This window comes from Perognathus longimembris, chromosome 9, assembly GCF_023159225.1.
Source record: "Perognathus longimembris pacificus isolate PPM17 chromosome 9, ASM2315922v1, whole genome shotgun sequence".
Classification (NCBI taxonomy): Eukaryota; Metazoa; Chordata; class Mammalia; order Rodentia; family Heteromyidae; genus Perognathus; species Perognathus longimembris.
The window spans coordinates 53,486,226-53,509,065 of record NC_063169.1 but is presented as its reverse complement, the minus strand read 5'-3'; the positions used below and the strand labels follow the sequence as shown (position 1 = coordinate 53,509,065).

At 41.9% G+C, this 22,840-nt stretch overlaps 1 protein-coding gene across 3 annotated transcripts in view; it reads right to left on the bottom strand.

The window, feature by feature from the left end:
• Positions 1-4,703: 4,703 nt before the first annotated feature.
• Pde7b (phosphodiesterase 7B) overlaps positions 4,704-22,840 on the bottom strand; it is a 295,006-nt gene continuing 276,869 nt past the window's right edge. For all 3 annotated transcript variants that reach the window (XM_048354139.1, XM_048354141.1, XM_048354140.1), the window contains 5 exons: positions 19,542-19,633; positions 15,431-15,575; positions 12,606-12,702; positions 9,042-9,122; positions 4,704-4,967 (listed from right to left, as the gene is read on the bottom strand). In XM_048354139.1, the coding sequence (XP_048210096.1) occupies positions 4,738-4,967; positions 9,042-9,122; positions 12,606-12,702; positions 15,431-15,575; positions 19,542-19,633 (645 nt within the window). In that variant the 3' untranslated portion in view covers positions 4,704-4,737. The remainder of the gene's footprint in view (positions 4,968-9,041; positions 9,123-12,605; positions 12,703-15,430; positions 15,576-19,541; positions 19,634-22,840) is intronic.

Here is a 22,840-nt window from a genome sequence, read left to right as displayed (position 1 = left end):
GGAAGGAAGCTTTGTTGCATTTGAGTCACCTGGCGGGGGGGGGGGGGGTGGGGGGCTTTGTGAATCCCCTTAGAAACATTTCTTGTTAATGGCCTAAGTCCAGTTTCTCCTGGAGGGCTTGGGTCTTTTGATATCCCAGTTCATAGTGCACCACTGGGCACATGGTGGATTTTCAAGTAGCATTTGTTTTGTCAAGATTTAACTGATGGTGTAGGTTTTGCCTACTTAACAATGCTTCAGCTAGGGTTCTGTGTCTCTCTGAAAGTCACCTTTGGCCTTTGGTTGTAATACCACTTAGTTCTGTCTTTTGATTTAGACATTATCGTTTACAACATCCACAGGTGCAAAGTAGCCTTGCATTCAAACATGGAGAAGCAATCAGAATCAGTGTACCTGAATACAAACGTTAATTGAGTGGCTATGGGAAAAATCAATAAAGATAGGATGAAGAAACAGTATAAGGATATGGAGAGAGGAAGGCTGGGAAAATACTGTACATTATTGACTGTGTGTGTAAAAATGGAGCAAAGTAATTTGAAGGGATTGGTGGAGCTTGGAGCGATGGGGGAGGGACAATGAGAAGAGTGACATGGAACAAGACACATTGTACTCATAAATTGATGTACTGAACTAAATATATAAGGGTGTTCCTAGGAGACAAGGATGGTGCTATTTCCTTCCTGTATTTTAGGATGGATTTAGTACACACAGTTGTCCCGACTGACCTGTTTCATTGTCTTATGGACTCCAATCCTGAAAAGTGTGACTGTATTTTTCACAAGCAATTATTATAGTGAGACCGGTACATTTTCTTAACCTAAAACGTTGTGCCTTATTTTCATATATGTGTGCATCTCAGAAGTGTGTCCAAGAAGTATCAGGACGTTGGAGAAATGTAGAATTGAGGGAGGCCCATTTCTCTGGCTAGGTGATAATTGTTAAATAATGTCTTCATTGACATGGGTGCATCTATAGCCTGAAGGTCTACATGTTTTGTTTTGTTTTTGCCAGTCCTGGGGCTTGAACTAAGGGCCTGAGTGCTGTTCCTGCCTTCTTTTTGCTCAAGGCTAGCACTCTACCACTTGAGCCACAGCGCCACTTCTGGCTCTTTCTATATATGTAGTGCTCAGGAATCAAACCCAGGGCTTCATGTATGTGAGGCAAGCACTCTACCATTAGGCCATATCCCCAGTCTAGGTGCGCCATGTTTGCATCTGGAATCTGCCTTTGAATGTTTCTTCTCATGAACATTTCCACTTGGTTGGTAGCATGCTCCCCAGTGAGAGTCAGATTTTCATGGTGTGATATTTTTAAGAAATTATTTTTATTTTTAATTGTTCATCTAAACATGCCAATGGATATTTAGGCCACATTTTGAGCAAAACTCACAAGGTGTAATTTTTTCCTCCTCAAACTTTACATGTGTACACAAGATGACACAACTTTAAAAATTTGCTGAAAAGAACAAAGCATGAGGAATACCAAGGAATACAAGCTTATAACCAAATCAAAACCAGTGCAAGTAAAGATTACAAAACAAGCCTGTGTTTCATTGGAAGCACTATCTAAAGACAGAGTTGCAGGCTGCGCTCCAAGGCCCTGTGGGAGAATGTGTAAGCTGGGAGAAACAGGGCTAGTTTTTACTTAGTCTAGCAAGGAACTATGGATAGGTTTTGTGAGTTGGATCTGACTATTCATTGCTGCTATTGCAAGTCAGGCCTGGCAGTGATATATATACTCACACTCTCTCAATATGATCTTGACCTTAGCTTACTAAAAATAGCCCTTTGAGACTATCTTGACAAACAATGGAAGAATTAAACTCGGCAAGTCAACAAATTGATGGCCCATGGGGTAGCAAAATAGAACTACACATACAGTCCAACAATATAGTCCAATAATCTTGTCTCAGGTACTAACTAGACTCTAAGCTATTGGACCGGTGAAGCCACTGGTAGGCAAAAACAAATGACATTCTTTCCACAAAGGAAGAAGAACTCAAGCAATTTCCAGGTCATTGAAAGAGAGATGCATCTAGTTTATATATCATGTCCCATTTTACTTCAGATTTGTATTGTACTATTAGAAAGCTCATAGGCTTAATCATTGGCTATTTGGAAGTTTTGTCTGTGAGCTCTTCTTCTACACGTAATTGTAGCATGAACACTTGTGTCTTATAAACTTGGAACTACTAAGAGTGCCCTTGATCTTATTTATTTAATGTAGGATATAGTTATAATTTAAACAAAGTCCACTTTCTAAGGTTAAGGTAGAGGCTCAATGGGTATAAAAAGTCTCCTTTCCTATCTCAGCTTTCTTACCCCAACATTTAAATTAAAGACAGACTGCTCAGAGCTCTCAGCTTCAGTGACCCAAAGTCAGAGTGGTTTAGACGAAGGAATTCATCCATCATTTGGGGTCTTACCTAGCTCCGGAGCTTCAGACTATTACAGTGATAAAGAAACATATATTGGTTCATAGTTACTCCAGAAAATAAAAGTTAGTATTGAGTTTCTAGAACTTTCCTTCTTACCCCCATCAGTAATTTCAACTTTCCATCTTCCCATTTCAAAAGATCTTCACACTTCCCTTACTACCAACTGACAATCTCTCTGATTTTAAGAAAAAATACAACCAACTTTCCAGTTCTCCCTAAAAAACCTTAACTCTGCAAATCTCAGTCTCTCCATAGGAACATATTAAAGGCCAGCCAAGTTTCGAACATTTCATTTGATTGTTAGGAGAAAAAAGAAAAACCAAACCCAGTTATGCTTATAAAGGAGAGTTAGCTGTCATTCTCACAAGCTGGAGAAATAGCTTGATCCTGGCAGTAATGATCACCTTAAGGTAAAGGGAAAGGGGCATCAACAATTTTCATCTCACATTTCTTATAAAGATTTATAAAGAAAAGTTCAGTGCACAGAGTTTAGCAGACCAGAGAAGAATGCTGTAACAAATTCGATCTTACAGCGAAGTGTCCACAGAAAAAAAAAAAAAAAGGCAACAAAAATTCAGGGTGACTCTGCTAGTTACAGCCACGGTAAACCACCACGACCTGCCAGGAAGGTAAAGTCTGTCATAAAACTCTACTATTTCCTTTACTTAAATAACATTAACTTCAGCCTAACAGTCGGGTAGTTGTTCACATGAACTAAGGAAAGAGAATTATCCAGTTTCTATTAACACTAAAAGTAACCCACGCCAGCCATGATGGACCAAGATACTTTGGTACAGTAGCCATAACAGACACATGTGTGGCATGAAAACAGGGAGTAGCCCGGATGCTTGGATGGCAGGGTCATGGAAGGTATTTCTCCTCTGAGGCTGATGATGTACTGCCGTGTTCTGTCACAAGAGTCACGTCAATGTAAGCTTATCGGTTGGCTTGTTAAAACCATGTGCGGCATTGCTGAATTGAAAAGTGACTTCAGGCTCGTGGAAATGTCACCTTAATCTAAGGAAACAGTGCTTGGTGCCATAGATAAAACACTATGGTCTCAAGCGGAATGCGTGAGAAGGTTCCAGAAATGCTTCTTCCAAGAATTGATTCAGTTTTGGTGCAGGACCTTAGCTGGAAAGCATAAAGTTGGTCACAGGGGCAGGCTGGTCAGAAAGACATTTATGAGGATTTAAGTTGGGCAGCTTTCAGAAGACGAAAGATGTTTAAAGTTAAGGCCTTTATCTGCAAAACAATAGTATATTAATAAACTCTATACCATATTTACAAATGCATTCTCTGGTATGAAAACTAACAGTATTCTGTTCACAGTGCCATTGTTTATACAGGTAGCAATCCCATATTAATACTAATGTATTTTGGCATGGGAATCAGTAGCGCTTGGTATTTACAGAAAATGTACACGGGTGAATATAAACAGGTCATTGAATCCAGAAAAGACAAGATTGGTTAATGGTGCAAAGAAATGAACTGTACAGCACCTGCCCTGCGTGGCATCGTGGGAGACACGGTTTCTGAAGTTGAGAGAAAATACCAGATCTCTGGCCCTAAGTGGCATAAAGTCAGTCACAGAACAACGAACCCCCTTTGTTGAAGTTTGGGTACACTTGAGTCATGGTAGTCCCAAGTTTTAGATCCACTGTGTAGTGCATAAAATAGAAAAGTTAAAAAAAAACCGATTTATTATTATTTGTATCATCATCAATCATCATCATCACCATTATTATTATTAAAATAGAAGTGTACTTTCTCCCAAGCTCTCCTTTGTGCTCTTGCACTTGACGCCCAAGTCCTTGGAGCTGTGAAGATGCTGGTGTGTTTCTCATGCAGATCTGCAGCGGGAATGCCGAACACACGGAAAGGCCCCGGGGGTCGACGCTGCTGCCTGAGTCACGGGGGCCTCCCCGGGGCCTGGGAGGGCAAGGAAAGGGGGGACGCGGCAGGAGCACCTCCTTCTTACTCCTGATCTTCTGGGGGCGGAGGGGGGGCAGCCTGCCCCCCGGGGGTTGTGGTTCCTACGTGACTGAATGGAGTCGCTCAGTCTCGGCAGCGAATGCTGGGGTGACACATGGCTTGTGTACACTTGGAGAGGAAAACGGGGGGGGGGGGGGCGCAGGGGAGTGGCAGGAGGGTGGCCTCCAATAGAGCCCGGGACAGAACCCACGACTGCTGGGTTTGTTGGCAGGAGCCCCCCCCCCCCCACCGCCGTCGGGGGGCTGGCGCCGGCCTCTGGAAGCCTCGCGCAGGGCCGGCCTCCGGGACGCCCAGCGGGCCCTGCCCTACGCGGTGCCGCCGCCTTCCGCCTCTGTCTGCGCGGCCTGCTCAGTCCCCGGGCTCGCGTGGTCCGGGCCGCCCGCGCTGCCCCGGCGTCGGTGCTGCTTGGACTGCAGGCTGTGCCACTGGGCCTTGTTGTAGGCCAGGTGGCCCAGCATGTTCTCCGACAGGGCGCTGTGCCCCGTGAAGCGGGCCCATTCCCGGAAGAGCGGCTCCACGATGTAGGTCATGAACCCTGCAACAGGCAAAGCCACACGCGTCACCCAAGGGACCCACACCGCCTCGCGGACACGAGTGGGGGCCCACGGTGACTGGGTGGGGACCACCAGGCAGGAAGGCACACTCGACACCCTGAGCCCTGTGCCTCAGTTTCCTCATCTGTGCAAAGGAGCTAAGAACCCAGAGGGTTGTGATGACCGTGAAATGAGTTAACACAAGCCATTGATTCGGACTCTGTACAGAATTCATTATTAGTACCCTGTAGAATTTATTTTTTCAGGACAGTTGACTTCTAGTGTTGTCTTGGCTTCAATTATGTGAAGCAATTAAAATGAACAGATTTAGCTGCCAAAAGAATGGCTATCCCTGAGATTAGACTTCCCTGTTTGTCTATTCTCGTCTATTTGTGTGTTGGTTTTTGCTTTGAGACAGGTTCTGTCTAGGAACCCTGGGCTAGCCTCAAAGTCAAGATCCTTCTGTCCCAGCCTCTCCAGTGCTGGGATTACAGGCATGCCGGACAGTCCTGTGTTTGCATTGTTAAAGGACTCATTGTTTTCTAGTCCTGTTTTGTTTAATGTGCTTTCCATATTAATCCATGATTTGTTGAAAAAAAAAAGTAACTTTCAGACTAGGTTGTGATTATTGGAAGTATCCCAAACTGGGGCTTATTTAGATTTCATGTCCTTGAAATGTTAAGTATGGGGAGGTTAAAAAAAAAAAACACCCAAATGTTTTTCAGCCTAATACAATTTTTGCCTAATTCACTATTTACATAATTATAAAGTCGACTTTGATGATTTTATTATTGGACAAATGGCAGACATTTTATCGTTGAGGTTGCTGGAGAGATGGGGCAGGATATAGAGACAGAAAATGTTACTGTGTATTTCTGCGTATTTCATCATATATGAAATGTGATTTAAATATGGTGAGATCATTTTAGATAACCTGAACCCCAGAAATGAAGTGCAGGAGCCAGTGGCTTTAGGATAAAAAAAAGCCAGAAAATAAACATTTCCCATGTTGTTTGCTACTTTTGAATTTTCTTCATCTTCTGAATTTTCACAATCCCATATCTTTTACTTTGACAAAAGATTAGATACTAGATATGATATGTAGTCTGTAGTGGATGCTGGTGACTCACACCTGTAATTCTAGCAACTCAGGAGGCTGAGATCTGAGGATTGTGGTTTGAAGTCAGCCAGGGCAGGAAAATCAGTGAGACTCTTCTCTCCAATTAACTACCAATAAAGCAGGAAGTAGAGCTGTGGCTCAAGTGGTAGAGTGCTAGCTCAGAGCAAAAAAGAAAGAGCTCAGAAACAGCACCTGGGCACTGAGCTCAAGCCCCAGGACTGGCACCAAAAAATAAAAATATAAAATAAAAAATGATGAATCTCTCTGTCTCTCTCCCTCTCTAAGTATATGTTCTGAAAAATGATACTATACTAATATTGTAAGTGTTAGCATTTGCCTAGCCTCAGGTCCTCAGCTCCTCCCACTGGCCCCCTGATCTACCCATACCTAATGAGCCACTCCTACTCACTACCTACCTACTTCCCCTTTATCCCCAGAGAGAGAAGCTGCCACCTGGATAAGGTGCAGATGCCATGTAGCTCCCTCTCCCGCGGGAACTATGGCCCCACTAATAAACCTCCTTATGAACCTTCTTCTCCTGTCTGTGATTATTTCTGCATGGTCCTCTGGGATGCCTGGGACATATCCTTTCAGTAAGTATATCAAATTTACACAAATATAACAAAGCTACAGATATTTAAAATAATTAACTCATGTTCTTGAACTTGCCCTTGGATTTTACACACACACACACACGTGTGTATATATGTATATACACACATGTATATGTATATATATATATAATACTTGTAAGATAGGAAGACTTATTTTGCTAGAACTTTAAGTGATTTCAAAGCCTGAATAGATACCACGAGGAATTGGTTTTTTATTTTTTTTTATTTTTGGCCAGTCCTGGGGCTTGGACTCAGGGCCTGAGCACTGTCCCTGGCTTCTTTTTGCTCAAGGCTAGCACTCTGCCACTTGAGCCACAGTGCTACTTTTGGCCGTTTTCTGTATATGTGGTGAGGAATATGTGGTGGGGAATTGAACCCAGGGCCTCATGTATACGAGGCAAGCACTCTTGCCACTAGGCCATATCCCCAGCCCTACCACGAGGAATTGGGACCCCATTTCTTCTGTGTGTGGTGCCAGCTCTGTCTTCCCCAGAGCTGAGCTGACTGGCAGAGGTATTGTCATCCCAGAGGGGATGCAGAGGGGGAAGGGAGACATGGTAGCCTCAGAATGGACAAGGATTACAGAAAAATCTCTTTCTCTTCATTTTCCTGTAGATTTCACTAATTTAAGTTTAACTTGATTTCACATCTTCTTTTTAAAATGCAAATATGAGGTGAAAACAGGAGAATTGAATGGGGATAGGGAAAGGATATGAATCCCCAATTCCTCCTGGGGAAAATACTTAAATAGAAAATCTGAGATCTGAACTCAGGAAGTTCTCCGTTTGCATTGCAATGGGAAACATGAGAGGGGGCATTGTCAGTCAGAGGGGAGTCAGGATGGAGGAAGTAGCTGCTTCTGTAGGGACCCAGTGGGGAAATCATTGTGTGGGTGGGCGAGGGAGCCTGTGGCATCCATTAGATTGTTTGCCTATTTGGCTATTTCCAGTTCAGCTTGATCTGTCCTTTTCACATCTCCAAACCGTGGGCTGGCAGATGTGGAACAGAGGCAAAGAAGGATTTATGAACTGATCATTGTTTTATAATCACTTTCTCCTCTTTAGTACTGGTGTGTTGGTGTAGCATCCATAGGAATCCCTATTCACTCAACCCCTCCCTCCCCATTCCATTTTTAAAAGTGGTATCTATGGTAACCACATTTTCCTGAGCTGAAAATCAGGACATATGATCTGACAAAATAAGTGTGTTCTCATGACAACAACAGGACAGTCTCTGAAATCAGGCCTGTCTTGCAAATCTATGTTGAGTGCTTAACAATGTATATAGTTTTGTTTAGGGTGCATGTGGTTCAAAATGGTATTAACAGTTGCCTCGCAAATTTCTTCCCAGCCAGAGCTTAATTCAGTGTGTCTCAGGATTAGACCTAGCTGTAGAACTGGACTACTACAGCACAGGACACAAGTGGGTCCAAGGAGGCCAAGGCTATATTTTGGTTGTGGTTTTCCTTGTCTCCTAGACTCCTATCCAACCTCCCCAAAATTCTGAGTCATCCTCTGTCCTGGGCATTATTTTTTTAGATCCCCTTCATTCCTTTTTGGATAAAAGAATGGTTTAATTGTGAAAATAACTAAACACTATTAAACGATATTTAGAGAAAAGATGGATCGTCTTTAATCTCATCATTCCAACATGCCTGTGTGAATGGGTGTAGATTCCATCCAATCTTTGTAGCTGGGTACTTAATTCCTGGCTCCTGTAGATGACTTGAGGACTCTTTTGTGGACCAATCACTCTCAGCGATTAGAATTAGGTTAGAATGTCATTCTAATTTGTTCTGACTTTCTTCATTTCCAGCTGATCTTTTCTATATCTATTTTCCTCCCAATGTTAAGGCCTGACATCTTAGATGTCTACAGCCATATGAATGTATGAAGATGATTGCGGACTGTGGGGAGAGATAAAAATATGAACTGCTACACACCAGACCCAGAGCTATAAGGAAAAGATTCATGTTTAGTTCCAATGGAGGGGAACAGCAAGGACAAAGGCTAGCTTTTTGTGCAGATGGAATTAGTGGAGGGAAAAATCTCTTCTGTTTGATTTCCTTAATGGTCTATGTCTACTGCAATTAGTTAAAAACAATAATTATTTGGAATGCAGTGATACCACTCTTTAATAGTTTACTGCAATTACCATTTGGAAGATAGAGTGGCTTTAAGAGAACAAGGCTGGAAATGTGGTAGCTCAGTTATGATTAACGTATTTGTGTGGCCTCAGCCATTTGAACCTTCAGTGCCCATCTGTGAAAGCTGCATGTAGATCTTTTGTTTGTGTCTCTTCCAAAGGTGCCAAATTGTAAACTGACATGCAATATAACTCACCAATTTGTATACTAGGGATAGAGTCTTTCTGTTGATTACAAAGAGGACTGATTTCCAGTTCAAATTTCTGTTCAAGGTCACCTAGGAAGAAAAAAAAAGAAGAAGAACAGATTGCTTATCCAATGTTATGTCAAGGGTTTTAATGATTCTGTTGGAAGAAGTTATGGTAGGGATTACAGTTTCCTGCTGTTGTCATCAGGAGCCATTTAGCACCGACTTGCTCTGGTAGCTTGCCTGAAATTTTAATATATCAGAGTGTCAATCGTCATTTATAATGGGCTCATTGCAAATGGATGTGCTGTTAGACTGGACTAGACGTTTGAACAAGATGCACACAAATAAGAAAACAATGCCCGGGCAATTGTCTAATATGAAATAGAAGTTCTGGCTTTCGTTCCAGGCTAGGCAACAGGTTTTATCCTCCTTCCCCTCTTACGTCCCCACCTTCACAATTCATGACACTACTTTGGTTAGAAGGAATAGGGAGATCTTTATTTGTAGTAGCCATTTGAAGCTACAAAATTGATCAGAAACAAGGCCAAATATCATTTAGTATTAAAATAAGCTCTCTGAAAGCCAGTGTCATGCCTCATCCCATTTATCTATGAATAGTGATCTTCAGTCATCTTTGATTTCTACCTTTCCTTCACCCTTCAGCTCAAGGCAACTCAATTCCTTTCTTCCTGTCTAAGAATATCTTATTTTTCCTTTTCCACACTCTTTGATCGTAGTCTGGTTTTAAAATAAGTTATTTTTAGTTTCTGCTTCTTAGTTCCTCCAGTATTTTTCTACTTCAGCTACATATACATGTTTTGCTCAGTGTACTCTCTAAGATCTCTCCCATGGATGTGTGCTCTACCTTAGCCCAATGTACAGAAGCCTCCAAGATCCTTTCATTCTTAACCTCTACGAGCCTGAGCCAGACTACAAAGTAGGGACACCCCCCCATCGCACTGCCTAGGTCCATCTCCATTGCCCTCACCTGGACCAGCACCAGCTAGTGGGATGTTGTGCAACAATGGCCATGCTGCCTGTACTGCTCACTTGGGTAGCCCCTTGAAAAATGCAATACAACCGAGGAACTAAAAAAGTTAATTTCATGAAATTTTAATGAATCGAAAGTTAGCCAGTCACTTGTTCGTTGTGGCTACCCTACGAAGTGTAGAATAACACACATCCTTCAGTACCCAGTTCAAATACTACCGTGTCCAGCACTAAAACCTAACCCTCCAGCACTAAACCTTTTCTATGATCTCTCTAATTAGAGCTCTTCCAGTTAGATTACTTACTCAACAGGCAGTTATAGAGCACTGTATATATTAGGTACTTTTCTAGTGGATATAAAGGATATGAACAGGAAAAAAAAAAGGTTCTTCTCTAGGAACTTTGCTGGTTAATATTTTGAGGGCACAAAGATAGACTAGCTATGTTAGGATTCTTTGCATGAATTGTAACATCCCCTGGTTGGCTTTGCTTATACGAAAATTAGTTGAGGATTAAACAAGGCTGGAAACAGTCAATAAAAGCTTTTTGGGAAACTAGATTGCTGGGGGAGATATCAATCTGTTGTCACAACAGAAATTCTACTTTCTTAAAAGTGTTGAGGGGTGAGGAGGCAGGTGCATGGCATTTGGAATCCTAGTTTCTGAGATTTAAACAGTTTTTCTAATAATATCATTTCCTTCAACCTTGATTTTAAGGGTGTTCCTGTTCTCAGTATCACAAACCTTACTTGAGGTGCTTAGTTGAGGACTGGGTGAGTTGGAATTTGAGTCCGAAATCCAAACTGAAAGCTCAAGTAGAATCTATCAAAATGATCCAAGTCATCCTTATAGAACGAAAGAAAAATACTAAGAGTGAAGGACTGTGGATGACCAGACAGTGCCATGTTCTCTTCTCAGAAAAAGTTTAACTTCTCCTGGACCACTAGAACCATAAATAAAAAGGACCAAGTGTTTTCTCTGTTCCTTTGTCTCATAGAAGACATACCAGAGCAAAGGGTGTGAAAATTCACCTCAGTGATCAGAGTTACAAGGATTCTAAATGCTTTCCTTCTTACAGAGCTCCACAGGTGAATCCTTTCAGGGTTCTATCTTATCAAGGATCTCTCTGTGCAAGAGATTACCTGTTTTGATTGATATCATTTACCCCACTTAGTTAACAATTTTAAATCATTACCTCCACCACTTTACTACCTGCCCAAGTGACATGCCTCCTCTCCAAGTTGCCCAGAGTCTAGATGAGCAAATAAGAGAAGGTTAAACTACAATGACACCAACAATAGCCCATGATTGAGTTAAAGATCCTAGAGAGAAAGATCAGGTCTCTGTTCTATTGTTGGATGAAGCTCCTCACCAGCTCGTACTGCTGTTTCACTAGTTTATATTTCTTACAGGAAAGAAAGATGATCATACCTAATCTAAAACCTCTTTGCTCCAATTTCATCCTACTTCCTTTTGCTCAGTCCTCAGTGGAGATTTTTATATCATAGGCAACTAGAACTGAACCTTTGATTTCTAAGCACTCACATTCAATTCAAATGAAATTGCTGAGAGGTACAGGAGCCACGTGAGCACTTGGATTGTGAGGGAGAGAGAAAGCGCGGTGGAGAGCCGAGCCTTCTGGCCCCACACAAACTTAGTTGCTCTTTGTCTTCTGTCTCTGGGGCCATCCTGATGTCACTGACACATCTTTCAATGGAGGCTTCTTCAAAAGGCTCACTGTTGCTGTCTGACCTCCCTGCAGAGCTGGTATGTGGGACACTTCAAGCTTTATTTGTTCTCAGCTTTCAAACCTGATCCTGCCACTAGCATGAGGGGACCACTGCTGCCTGAACAAACATCCTGAACATTGAGATGGAGCCTGAAGAAACAAGTGTGTTTTAAAGGCCTGTATCCCACCCAACATCAGGATCTGGCTCCTAATTCATTGCCTTCTTGCTGAAGGTGGGTGATCACTGGCAAAAGTACACCCTCATTCAAGACCATTTGTCTTTTCACAGCAAAATTCGTCTGCCTCACTGCTGAAACTATATTTGAAAGGCGGAACTAAATTTTGGGGGAGATGTGTTCAGTTTCACCAGGAAGTTTGTTGAAGAAAGCAAGAGGAAGGGATACAAAAGGATCAAGGTCCTTCTGTCAGGGAGACATTGACCCGTAATGGCACTTGGCCTTTTAGGCTCTGCTCAGCTCATCAAAGAGAAGGTCAGGGTAAAAATCAAACTGTCCATCACATTATTATATCCACATGTATAGATCCTGAGAGACACAGACACAAACCACTACTTCTCTATCTTCTGTTTTTGCACATTTTGCTAATTTTTTATTGTGCATTATTATTACTTGTTTCTATGACAAAGTCAATGTTATTTATTAAAGCTCCTTTTTTCTTTTCTTTTGCATAGTAAAGTTGGATGATTTGCAAGACAGTTAAAGAGAAAGGTTAGGATAAGAAGCGTTGATGGGAGAGCGAACGTCACCATCTTGGGCTGTTTCTGGTTTGAGTAGGATAACTGCCTGCAAGATGAAGAGACACGGCCATCTCAGCTGAGGGGTCACCACTCACCTTGCCGGTAGAACTCTTCACAGACTCTTTCACTCCACTGTTTGCTCATCTCCCAGATTCGGCAAGGATTGCAAATGTCTGCACACTTCAATGCGATCTGAGAGAGAACCGGGCGGGGAGAGATTGTGAAACAGCACTAATTCGCAGGTTCAAAAAAACCCTTGTTCAAAACTCTTGCTTTGCAACAGCCAGAAGGAGAGGAGAGCCACAACACACAGAACTTCTTGGAGGAGACTTGAGTTGAATAGGCCAAGGAGAGCCATGCCTGGCTCCTTCTGTAGCCTCACCTCTCTCGGGCAGAGCAAGATGGCAGGGACCTGGCCAGGTTTAAGGAAGATCATCAGGAATTGATTCTTATGTTCACCAACTCTATATATTATTGATATTATGTGTTTGTATTTATGCTCCTATGTCTGAATGAAGTAAACTCAGAATGCCAGCCAGGGTGCAATACACCTCAAACTTAGGTGCACAAACTTAGTTTGCATAGGTAACTCAGAGTCGTCTTGACTTACTTTATACAGGTCTGGATCAGATACTGGCTTTTGCTAGTGATGATCCTGGGAGTATTACCCTGAGTTCCCAGACAACTTAATGTTCCCGTTTAACCATCACTTGCCAAGAAATCTGCCCATGAACCATGTTGGGCTATCAGTTTTGGGGATGATAGAACCACTGGATGTGTTGGAGCCTGGGGCCATGTTGTCATTCATTTCCTGGCTAGTAGGGATACAAGTATATGTTAGAAGCAAGCAAGGGGCAGAAGTCTTCTCTAGTGCTGTTCTTTAGGGATTCATTTTTTTTTTTTTTTTTTTTGGCCAGTCCTGGGCCTTGGACTCAGGGCCTGAGCACTGTCCCTGGCTTCTTCCCGCTCAAGGCTAGCACTCTGCCACTTGAGCCACAGCGCCGCTTCTGGCCGTTTTCTATATATGTGGTGCTGGGGAATCGAACCTAGGGCCTCGTGTATCCGAGGCAGGCACTCTTGCCACTAGGCTATATCCCCAGCCCCTAGGGATTCATTTTTATTACATTCATTCTTTTGAGATGCAGGTGTTCAGGCTCACTTTTGTAGTTACTCACAACTTGGCTTAAATCTCTCAAGCCAAATGTTGGGTTCATCTTTGAGCATTCAGGCACTAGAAGACCAGATTGAGAGAATAGGGTGTTCCCTGGCAAAGAATGGAACACTTTGGACAGCTACAAGGGGTACCATGAAGGCCTGGAACAAAAAGACTTGTATGAATCAGTCTGAGTTTACTTCATTCCTTATTAAAGCTGGCCTGTCTAGATGGTTTGTAGTCTTTTGTGCCAAAAGGGATGAAGGAAGACAAGGGAAAAAGGAAGATTAAGAAGAAGGGTCTGGGCTGGGAATATGGCCTAGTAGCAAGAGTGCTTGCCTCATATACATGAAGCCCTGGGTTTGATTTCCAAGCACCACATATATAGAAAATGGCCAGAAGTGGCGCTGTGGCTCAAGTGGCAGAGTGCTAGCCTTGAACAAAAAGAAGCCAGGGACAGTGCTCAGGCCCTGAGTCCAAGGCCCAGGACTGACCACAAAAAAAAAAAAAAAAAAAAAAGAAGGGTCTGAACCAGATACAGTGGTGTAGGCCTGTAATCTCAGCTACTCAGGAGGCAGAGGTGGGGGAATCATGGGTTCCAGAACAGGTTGGTAAAATTAATAAGACCTTAATTCAGAAATAAGATTAACAATGAAAGAGTTGGGGATGTCGCTTAAGTGGTAGAGTGCTTGACTAGCAAATGCAAGGCCTCAATCTCTAGTAATGTAGACTTAAGAAAAGATTTGGCTTAGATTCCAGATCACAATTTCATTTGAGACCCACACTGACCCTTTTTCTCCTAACACAAATGGTTTTTTGCCAGAGGAAACTAGAAATGGCTGAGCTTGATCCAATTCAATCTGATTCAGTTCAATCAAACTTAAAAGAACATATCTATTGGTGTCTAAAGCAGTAGGGCTCAGATGAAAATAGGAATTTAAGTAACAAAATGAAGCAAATTAAACCTATGTAAGTAACCTTTAGGAAAAGGAAAGCTACTTGCTTTCGATTTTGGTGGTACTCTAACTGAATATATTTATGGGTAGAAGAAATAGCTTTGATCTAGGTGCCAGTGGCTCACGTCTGTGAGCTACTCAGGAGGCTGAGCTCTGAAGACCAAAGTTTCAAGTCAGCCAGGGCAGGAAAGTCTATAAGACTCTTATCTCCAATTAAGCACAGAGAAAGGCAGAAGTGGTGCTATGGCTCAAGTGGCAAAGTGCTAGCCTTGGACAAAAGGAGTACAGGGACAGTGCTCAGGCCCTGAGTTCAAGCCCCAGGACTGGCAAAAAAAAAAAAAAAAAGAGAGAGAGAGAGAGAGAGAGAAAATTATTTTTGAAAAACTACACAAATCATACAAGTAAATCACAAAATGTTATAAATGCTTGGCTTAGGAGTGCAGCTCAGTGGTACAGCACTTGCTTAAGAAATCCAGGCCTTCCTGTGTTTGACCTCCAGCACCATCCATCTTCACCTTATCCTCAATAAGTGATAGACTCTTGTTGTAAGCAAGCAACCTTCCAATTAGGGATTGCTTTGTGGTCAAGTAGTTGCTGATCAAGGAAAAATGAGATATATTGATATAAAACCTAGATTTTTGCTTCCTTGAAAACCATTTGACCATGTAGCAAAGCTTTTAATAAAAGAGGTCACGACTCCTTCTGCCATAGAGAGACAACTCCTTCTCAAATGTGCTAAAACAATTCATTATGCCCCTAAAGAAGACAGTTGTAACTCAGCTAGGCGAATGGCTTTTTTGTTGTTGTTTACCTGAAGCATGAAGTGTCTGTCGTGGGCATCCTCCAGTCTTAAGTCTTTATTGTGGAGGTGAGTTTGCAATCGGGTCAGAAATTCATTCTGCCTGTTGATGTCTGTGGCCAAGATCAGGGAGCCCAGCTGCTGTTCAATATCCTGTCTGCAGTCACAAGAATGAAAGAGAAACACACACACACACACAAACACAAAGCCAATCCCTTTGAGGAGGATGAATGGTTCTCTCCTCACAGGTGGCTTGTCATCTCATATATGCCTTTGTTTCTGTGTATTACACAGGATCCCAGTCCCTCACAGCCCGAGAGCCATTCTTCCATCCTTGGAAGGGGGTATAGTACACATGTATGGAGTTATGGAAGCCTTAGGTGAGCAAGGCGATGGAAGTTTACACATTCCCATGGTTGCTAAAGGGGAAAATTCAATGTTAACTGGGAATGTGTGCAGGATACCAAATGTCATGCAGAATCACAGGAATTTGGGTTGTGCCTTGTGAGCTCTCAGGCTCGTTCAAGAATTCTTTTCATGGAGAGAGGAAAGTAATAGTCATAATCATGATGAGAGTAAGTGACTCACTATGGAGTGGAAAGATCCAGTAATAGCACAAAATACATAGTCCAGAAAAAGATAATGGGACCAAAAGGGGAAAAAAGGGCAATCAGACACCATTATAAACCAATGGGCAAGAGATATATTAGTCAGTACATGGTACAGGGGACATGTCATATTCTACAAAAATTACACATTAGGACTTTATTCATATGTAGAAAGTAATTAGTAGAAGAGCTTATAAGTATGTTCAAAATTCACCTCTAAAAATGAAATATATTTAAGTAGAATCCATAGAATATACTTATATAGTTTAGTGAATAAATGTAACATAAGCATCCTATAATCATTACCTGGGTTAAAAGCATTTCCTGCTAGTTCCCCAGAATACTTCCTATCACTTCTCCCTGCAGCCTGAACTAACTATCCTCTTGCTACTTATAAACAGTTCACTAGCCAGGCCTATTAACTGAATTAAAATTCTTTCTCTCTGTATAAGATGTGTGTGTGTGAAAACTGCAAATATTAAAATGTAAAAAAGGTTAAGCTCAAAGTGGGTGATGGGTCACAGATATATTTTCTTATAACTCCTTAATGGAAACAAAGTAGGTGCAGCATTTTTTTTTTTGCCAGTCCTGGGGCTTGAACTCAGGGCATGAGCACTGTCCCTGGCTTCTTTTTGCCCAAGGCTAGCACTCTACCACTTGAGCCACAGCACTACTTCTGGCTTTTTCTATATATGTAGTGCTGAGGAATCGAATCCAGGGCTTCATGTATGCAAGGCAAGTACTCTGCCACTAGGCCATATTCCCAGCCCCAGATGCAGCATTTTTGCAAAAACTATTTGACAATACACCTAAGAACTTTAAATTTTAATTTTTTTCTGGGCAATAGTTTCTATTTACCGATTTGTTTTTAGAAAATATATCATAGTTTGGGGTAGAAATATATGTTTAAAACCATTTGTAGAGTGTTATTATGATGGAAAAATTTATTAACCACCTAATTTCAAACAATAAACCTCAATTTGTGCATAGTAATGCCAGATAGCCAATAAAATAATTTTTAACTTAAGTAACAGATATAATGATGTGGAAAAACCTTTACAATAAGTGAATAATATCACGCTGCAAATTTTTTTTTTCTTTCCCCAATCAAGGAGCTTGAACTCAGAGCCTGGGTGCTGTCGTTGAGCTTTTTTGCTCAAGATTAGTGCTTTACCACTATGCCATAGGCCCACTTCCAGTTTTCTGGTGGTTAATTGGAAATGAGTCTCACAGGTGTTCTTGCTCAGGTGGCCTGGTTTCGAACTGTGATCCTCAAGATCTTAGCTTTTGGGGTAGCTGGGATTATAGGTGTGAGCCATCTGAGTATCTGGCTGACATAAAGATTTAAAGTCTCTCATTTTGTTAAAACATGATTATATTGAAAAGGGTTAAAAGAAATAATGCCAACCAGGTGAACACAAACTATTCCATTTGTCAGGATTTCCTTTTTACTTTGTATCAGGTTGAACCATATGAAACTGTTAATGTTCTGCTGTTTTTGGCACTCCAAATCCAGTAACTTCATATAGTTCAAACAAATGCTTTGTTTCTACAGTTAAACTGCCTTTTTAAATCAGACAATGACTTTAGAGAATTTGCATGAGGATAGAAGAATTAATAATGATGATCAAGATGATAACCTTTGTTATGAAGTCCTTTCAAACTGCTTTTGAGTAATAATTATTCTAGCAAAAGCAACTTATAACACAGTGTCTCAGGAAGACAGAGTGATATAAATGGTATTTTATTCAAAATCCACAGAGATGAGGGAGCGTATCTGAAAGTAAATATGAATTGATCAACAATGTGGGTGTTCACCTTGGCAATAACCAAGTCTGGTTACACTTGGATTCTTGCCTCTTTTCCTCCCCTTTTATTCTTTTTCATCTTCTTCCTTCCCTCCTTTTTGTCTTTCTTTACCTCTAATCTGTCTCACTTCTTCCCCCCCCCATCTCCTTACTTGACGTCTCTCTCTCTCTCTTTCTCCTTTTCCTTCTCCTTCTTCCCTCTCTCATTTTCTCCTTTCCTTCCTTCCTTTCTTTCTTTTCTTTTGACAGTCCTGGGGCTTGAACTCAGGGCCTGGGCACTGTCCATGAGCTTTTTTGCTCAAGCCTAGCACTCTGCCACTTGAGCCAAAGGGCCACTTCTGCCTTTTTCTATTTATATGGTACTAAGGAATGGAACCCAGGGCTTCATGCATACTAGGCAAGCACTCTACCACTAAGCCACATTCCCAGCCCAACTTACTTTGTTTCTTGCTCTGCCTTTCATTCTTTTTGCATTTCATTCTTTCAGTCTTTGCAGTTCATTGTTCTAGTAAAGGGCCCAAGTTTTTATACCAGGTATAATTTTGTGAGGGTAAAAAGTTAGGAAAACTGCAAATTCTATGTATTTCTCTCTCTATATTTTATATACATTCTAAATTTCTATATTCTCTCTCTCTCTCTCTCTCTTCTATATTTCTATATACTCTCCATAGGAGATGGTCAACAGGACTAGGAACAAAGCCACTGCCCCAGAGCTTGCTGCCTGGCCTATGGGGAAACCACACTTGGTTCTTGACCTTGAGTTCAGTGCTTGTCCTTAGGAAGGTGCCACAATCTACTTTTGCCCCTTACTTGTCTCCCTTGGCTTCTGTACATTTTCATTAAGCAGACGAGAATCAGAGGTGGCCTTGGGAGACAGTGGAGAAACAAATGGACTCCTGAGGAAATGACATTAAAGTTAGTATAGTCTGATCTACCCACCTAGCTGATTGATAAGACAATAGACCAAGAAAGCTAATGTATTTTCCCTATTTAAAAATGCAAGCAACCAACAAACAGTAAAAGAAATGTATCCAATGTCTAACGTATGAAACTGTAACCTCTCTGTACATCAGTTTGAAAAAAAAAATGCAAGCAACCTTAGGCAAGGTATAGGTGAAAGGATGACTGAGGACAATTCAATCAGATCAGAAAACAGTTTCTGAGATTGAAGAGTAGATAGTAGAGTGCTTATCTAGCAAGCTCAAGGTTCTGAGTTCAAACTCTAGTTCTGCAACAAACCAACCAACCAAAAAGAACTTTTAACTGCTGCTTTTGCTAAGAGTGGTAATTACAAACCACACTTTATTGAACTGGCCTGAGATCTAGCTCGAGAATTCCTATGTTCTTTCTTGACAAATATTTATTCGTTGGGTCTAAACAGGGGGACAGTTTTGCCTAACATAAAGGACCGGAATTTGGCAAAGCAGAGCACTGATGTTGAAGACTGTGGACGCCAAGAGCTGTTTATTATTTCTTTTCCTGACTTTAGGTCATTCACTGTCTAAGCTCACAGAGAGAGTCTGGTTTCTGGATTGCTACCTGACACCAAGTGTCCTGCTAGACAACCAAACCCATGTAGGCAGTGCAGGCCGGGCTGGGTCCCTGCCCCTCGTGGCCCCTCATGCAGGGGGTCCTGGACTCTGCTGGTTTGGAAATGTTTATCTTTACTGCTTGCCCATCAGATTGTTTTATCTGAGCAACACTTACGTCATTTCCTTTGGCAAGTGAGCAAGAAGCCTTGATTCTCGAAGCATGCCGATCGTAGATCTCCAGTGATGATTCTCCAGCACAGACATATTCTGGAAAGGAAGAAAACAAAAGCTCTCATGGAGGAAGGAGCAGATAACAATCTTGAACAGGCAGCACTGCGCCAGCGTGGCCCCCATCTCCCCTCCAGCCAGTTTGTAGCTGGTGACACAGGCAGACTCAAAGGAAATCCAAATAAACCTCCATCTGGCCTGTCCTCAGAGCTATGACCAGGCTGGGAGTTTGGGAGAGCCTTGGCAGAGCCTCTACTGCCCAGTTGAGTGAGGGTCTGTCTATTTCTGGTGCCATTCCCTTCTGCCTTTGCCCCAAGCTTTCTATAGACTGGACAGACAACACTAACATTGAAGAGTTTAAAGAGTTTTAAGGGAAACACTTAAAGCCAGGTAGTAAGGGGTCCCATGACTGTGATAATGAGTCATTTGAGATGATCTGACTAAGCTGAGTAAAGGCCAGCACCACCACCCCAGGTCTAATCAACAGCCCTGAATCTTGACTTTCAATGTGGATTACAACCTCCTAGGTCAGCTGGTGACAATTCAGATTCCTAAGCCTGGCCTGGGAATATGGCCTAGTGGTGGAGCGCTTGCCTCGTATACATGAAGCCCTGGATTCCATTCCTCAGCACCACATATATAGAAAAAGCTGGAAGTGGCACTGTGGCTCAAGTGGAAGAGTGCTAGCCTTGAGCAAAAAGAAGCCAGGGACAGTGCTCCGGCCCTGAGTTCAAGCCCCAGGACTGGCAAAACAACAACAAAACAAAACAGATTCCTAAGCCTATGGAGACTAATGCAATGTCCATGAAAGTTTGAGAACCACCATCATAGAGGCAAACTCCTGGTGTATAATCCATTAGGTCTGTATGTTGGAATCTATAGTGGCTTTCTTGATTTAATTATATTGGTATTTATTGCCATGTGGGAACTTCTGCTATGTTCAGTCTTCCACTTTGAGCTTCTTGTCCTTATAAATATGTTTTCTCTCTGGACATTTAACCAGCCATTTAAATAATGAGCCTCTCTGACAACCCATTGTGTCTTATCTTAAAGGAGCAAATATTATGGTCTTAATGCTGACTTTATATATATAGAGAGAATAGAGCTCCTCTCCATTCCAGACATCCTTTTTTACCTGTTTTTCTTAATTGTTTGTGATATTGTTATAAAAGCAGTTACCAATTTACCAAAAATACAAAAGGTAACATTTTTTACAAGTGAGGGGAACTGTACAATTCAATTTAAATGAAGTATCTAGAGTAGTCACAATCAGAGACAGAAAGCAGAAGAATGTTTGTAGCTCGTTTAGGGGGATCCTCAGATGAAGTTGCTAGGATTGCAGGCATGAACTACTGGCACTTGGCTTTACCATAATTTTTTTCCTTTCTTTTTTTTTTTTTGCTGGTCCTGGGCCTTGAACTCAGGGCCTGAGCACTGTCCCTGGCTTCTTTGTGCTCAAGGCTAGCACTTGGCCAACTTGAGCTACAGTGCCACTTCTGGCCATTTTCTATATATGTGGTGCTGGGGAATTGAACCCAGAGCTTCATGCATACGACACAAGCACTCTTGCCACTAGGCCATATCCCCAGCCCCATACCACAATTTTTTAAGAAGGAAAAGAATGTGGACCCAGCCAGGCACCAGTGGCTCACATCCGTAATCCTAGCTACTCCAGAGGCTGAGATCTGAAGTTGACAGATTGAAGCTACACAGGCAGGAAAGCCTGTGAGACTCTTATCTCCAATTAACCAGGAAAAGCCACGAGTAGAGCTGTGGCTCAAGTGGTAGACCCCCAGTACCACTCCCCCCAACCCCATACACACACACACAAAATAATATGAACACTCAAAAAATAACCAGGAGTGGCATAAATCTTCTTCACAATGCCTGTAGTTGATTCAGATCATCCATATAAACTAACTTTTTCAGCAAATGAACAGAGAACCTTCGTGAGTAACACATCTGGTGTCATGTAGGAAAACACTAGTTCAGAAAAGCTGTAGCTACTGGTGAATGTTCTCAAAGTACACCGTGTACATGTATTTACCACAAATAGATGGTAAGTCAATCCTAAATTAGAAGAATAAAACCAAAGGTTTCTCTGCAGGACTTTATTATCATGATTTTTTTGAGTCTGTGCATACAGTCATCCCTGTAAGGCTGTTCCTTTGCTCTTTCTCTCTCTCATTGCCAAAGAATCATTATTCTTTATTCACTACTTTCCATGTTTGAACCAGTGATGAGATTTTATTACTTTCATCCATTGGTTTTATTATCTCCTTTTGGGCACAAGCCATATACAACACCAGAGAATGTTTGTTAGAAATAACATGCTAGACTAATTTGTTTTGACTGTAAAGATTTATGAGTGCAGAGAGTGATAGGTTAGTGTGATGTAACAGATGCTTAATCCTGCAGTGACATTCAATTCAATTGTTCATGAGTTGACTTGCAAGATTAATTCAAGTAGATGTGAACAAATGAATGCTCTCATGTGAGTTTTTCAAGGGACCAGAACACTGTAACAAGACCTGATGATAAATGACACTAGGTCCCTGGTGAGTGGAACAAAAATGTCAGGAGGATGGCCTGAAGCATCGCTATTTATGCCAGCCTGACTTAACATCTTCATTAATAATCTTCCTGCAGACAGAATACAAGGATACTTGGGAAATTTGCTGGTGAGACCATATTTGGAGAGGAGCAGCAAGAAAATGGAAGAAAATTGAGTGGGCATGGAAGCTGACACAGAATAAAAGGCAGTAGAATTTAGGATCACAAAAGTGCCACATCATGTGGATGAGTACTGATGCAAGCAAGTGTGCTTTGAGTAGAACCATGATGGAAACAAAGGCATTCCAGTGGTTTCCAGGGAGTAAGAGATGAAGGGAAGTGGAGGAGGGGGCACATCAAGTAGGAGCTCTGTTATGCCCCCATTTCACCCTCATCTATGCCTTTTCTATTCACAAATGATGAGAGCTCAGCTTTCCTAGAGAGGCTACCGAGCGAAGGAAGAGCTGAAGAATGTCATTCACTCAGGCTGGCCAGAATTAAGAGCTGCACCCTGTATGCACGCCTTGCTGCCTCCAGAGAATTTCCTCTGTGCTACCACATCAAGGTACCCACAGCAGGAGGTTTATATGATGATGATTGCCTGCAATTAGACGCGGCCCCACTCCCTGATTTTCAGAGTTGGCTTCAGAATTTTAAAAGTCATTCATTTAAACTATATTAAATTTATATGTT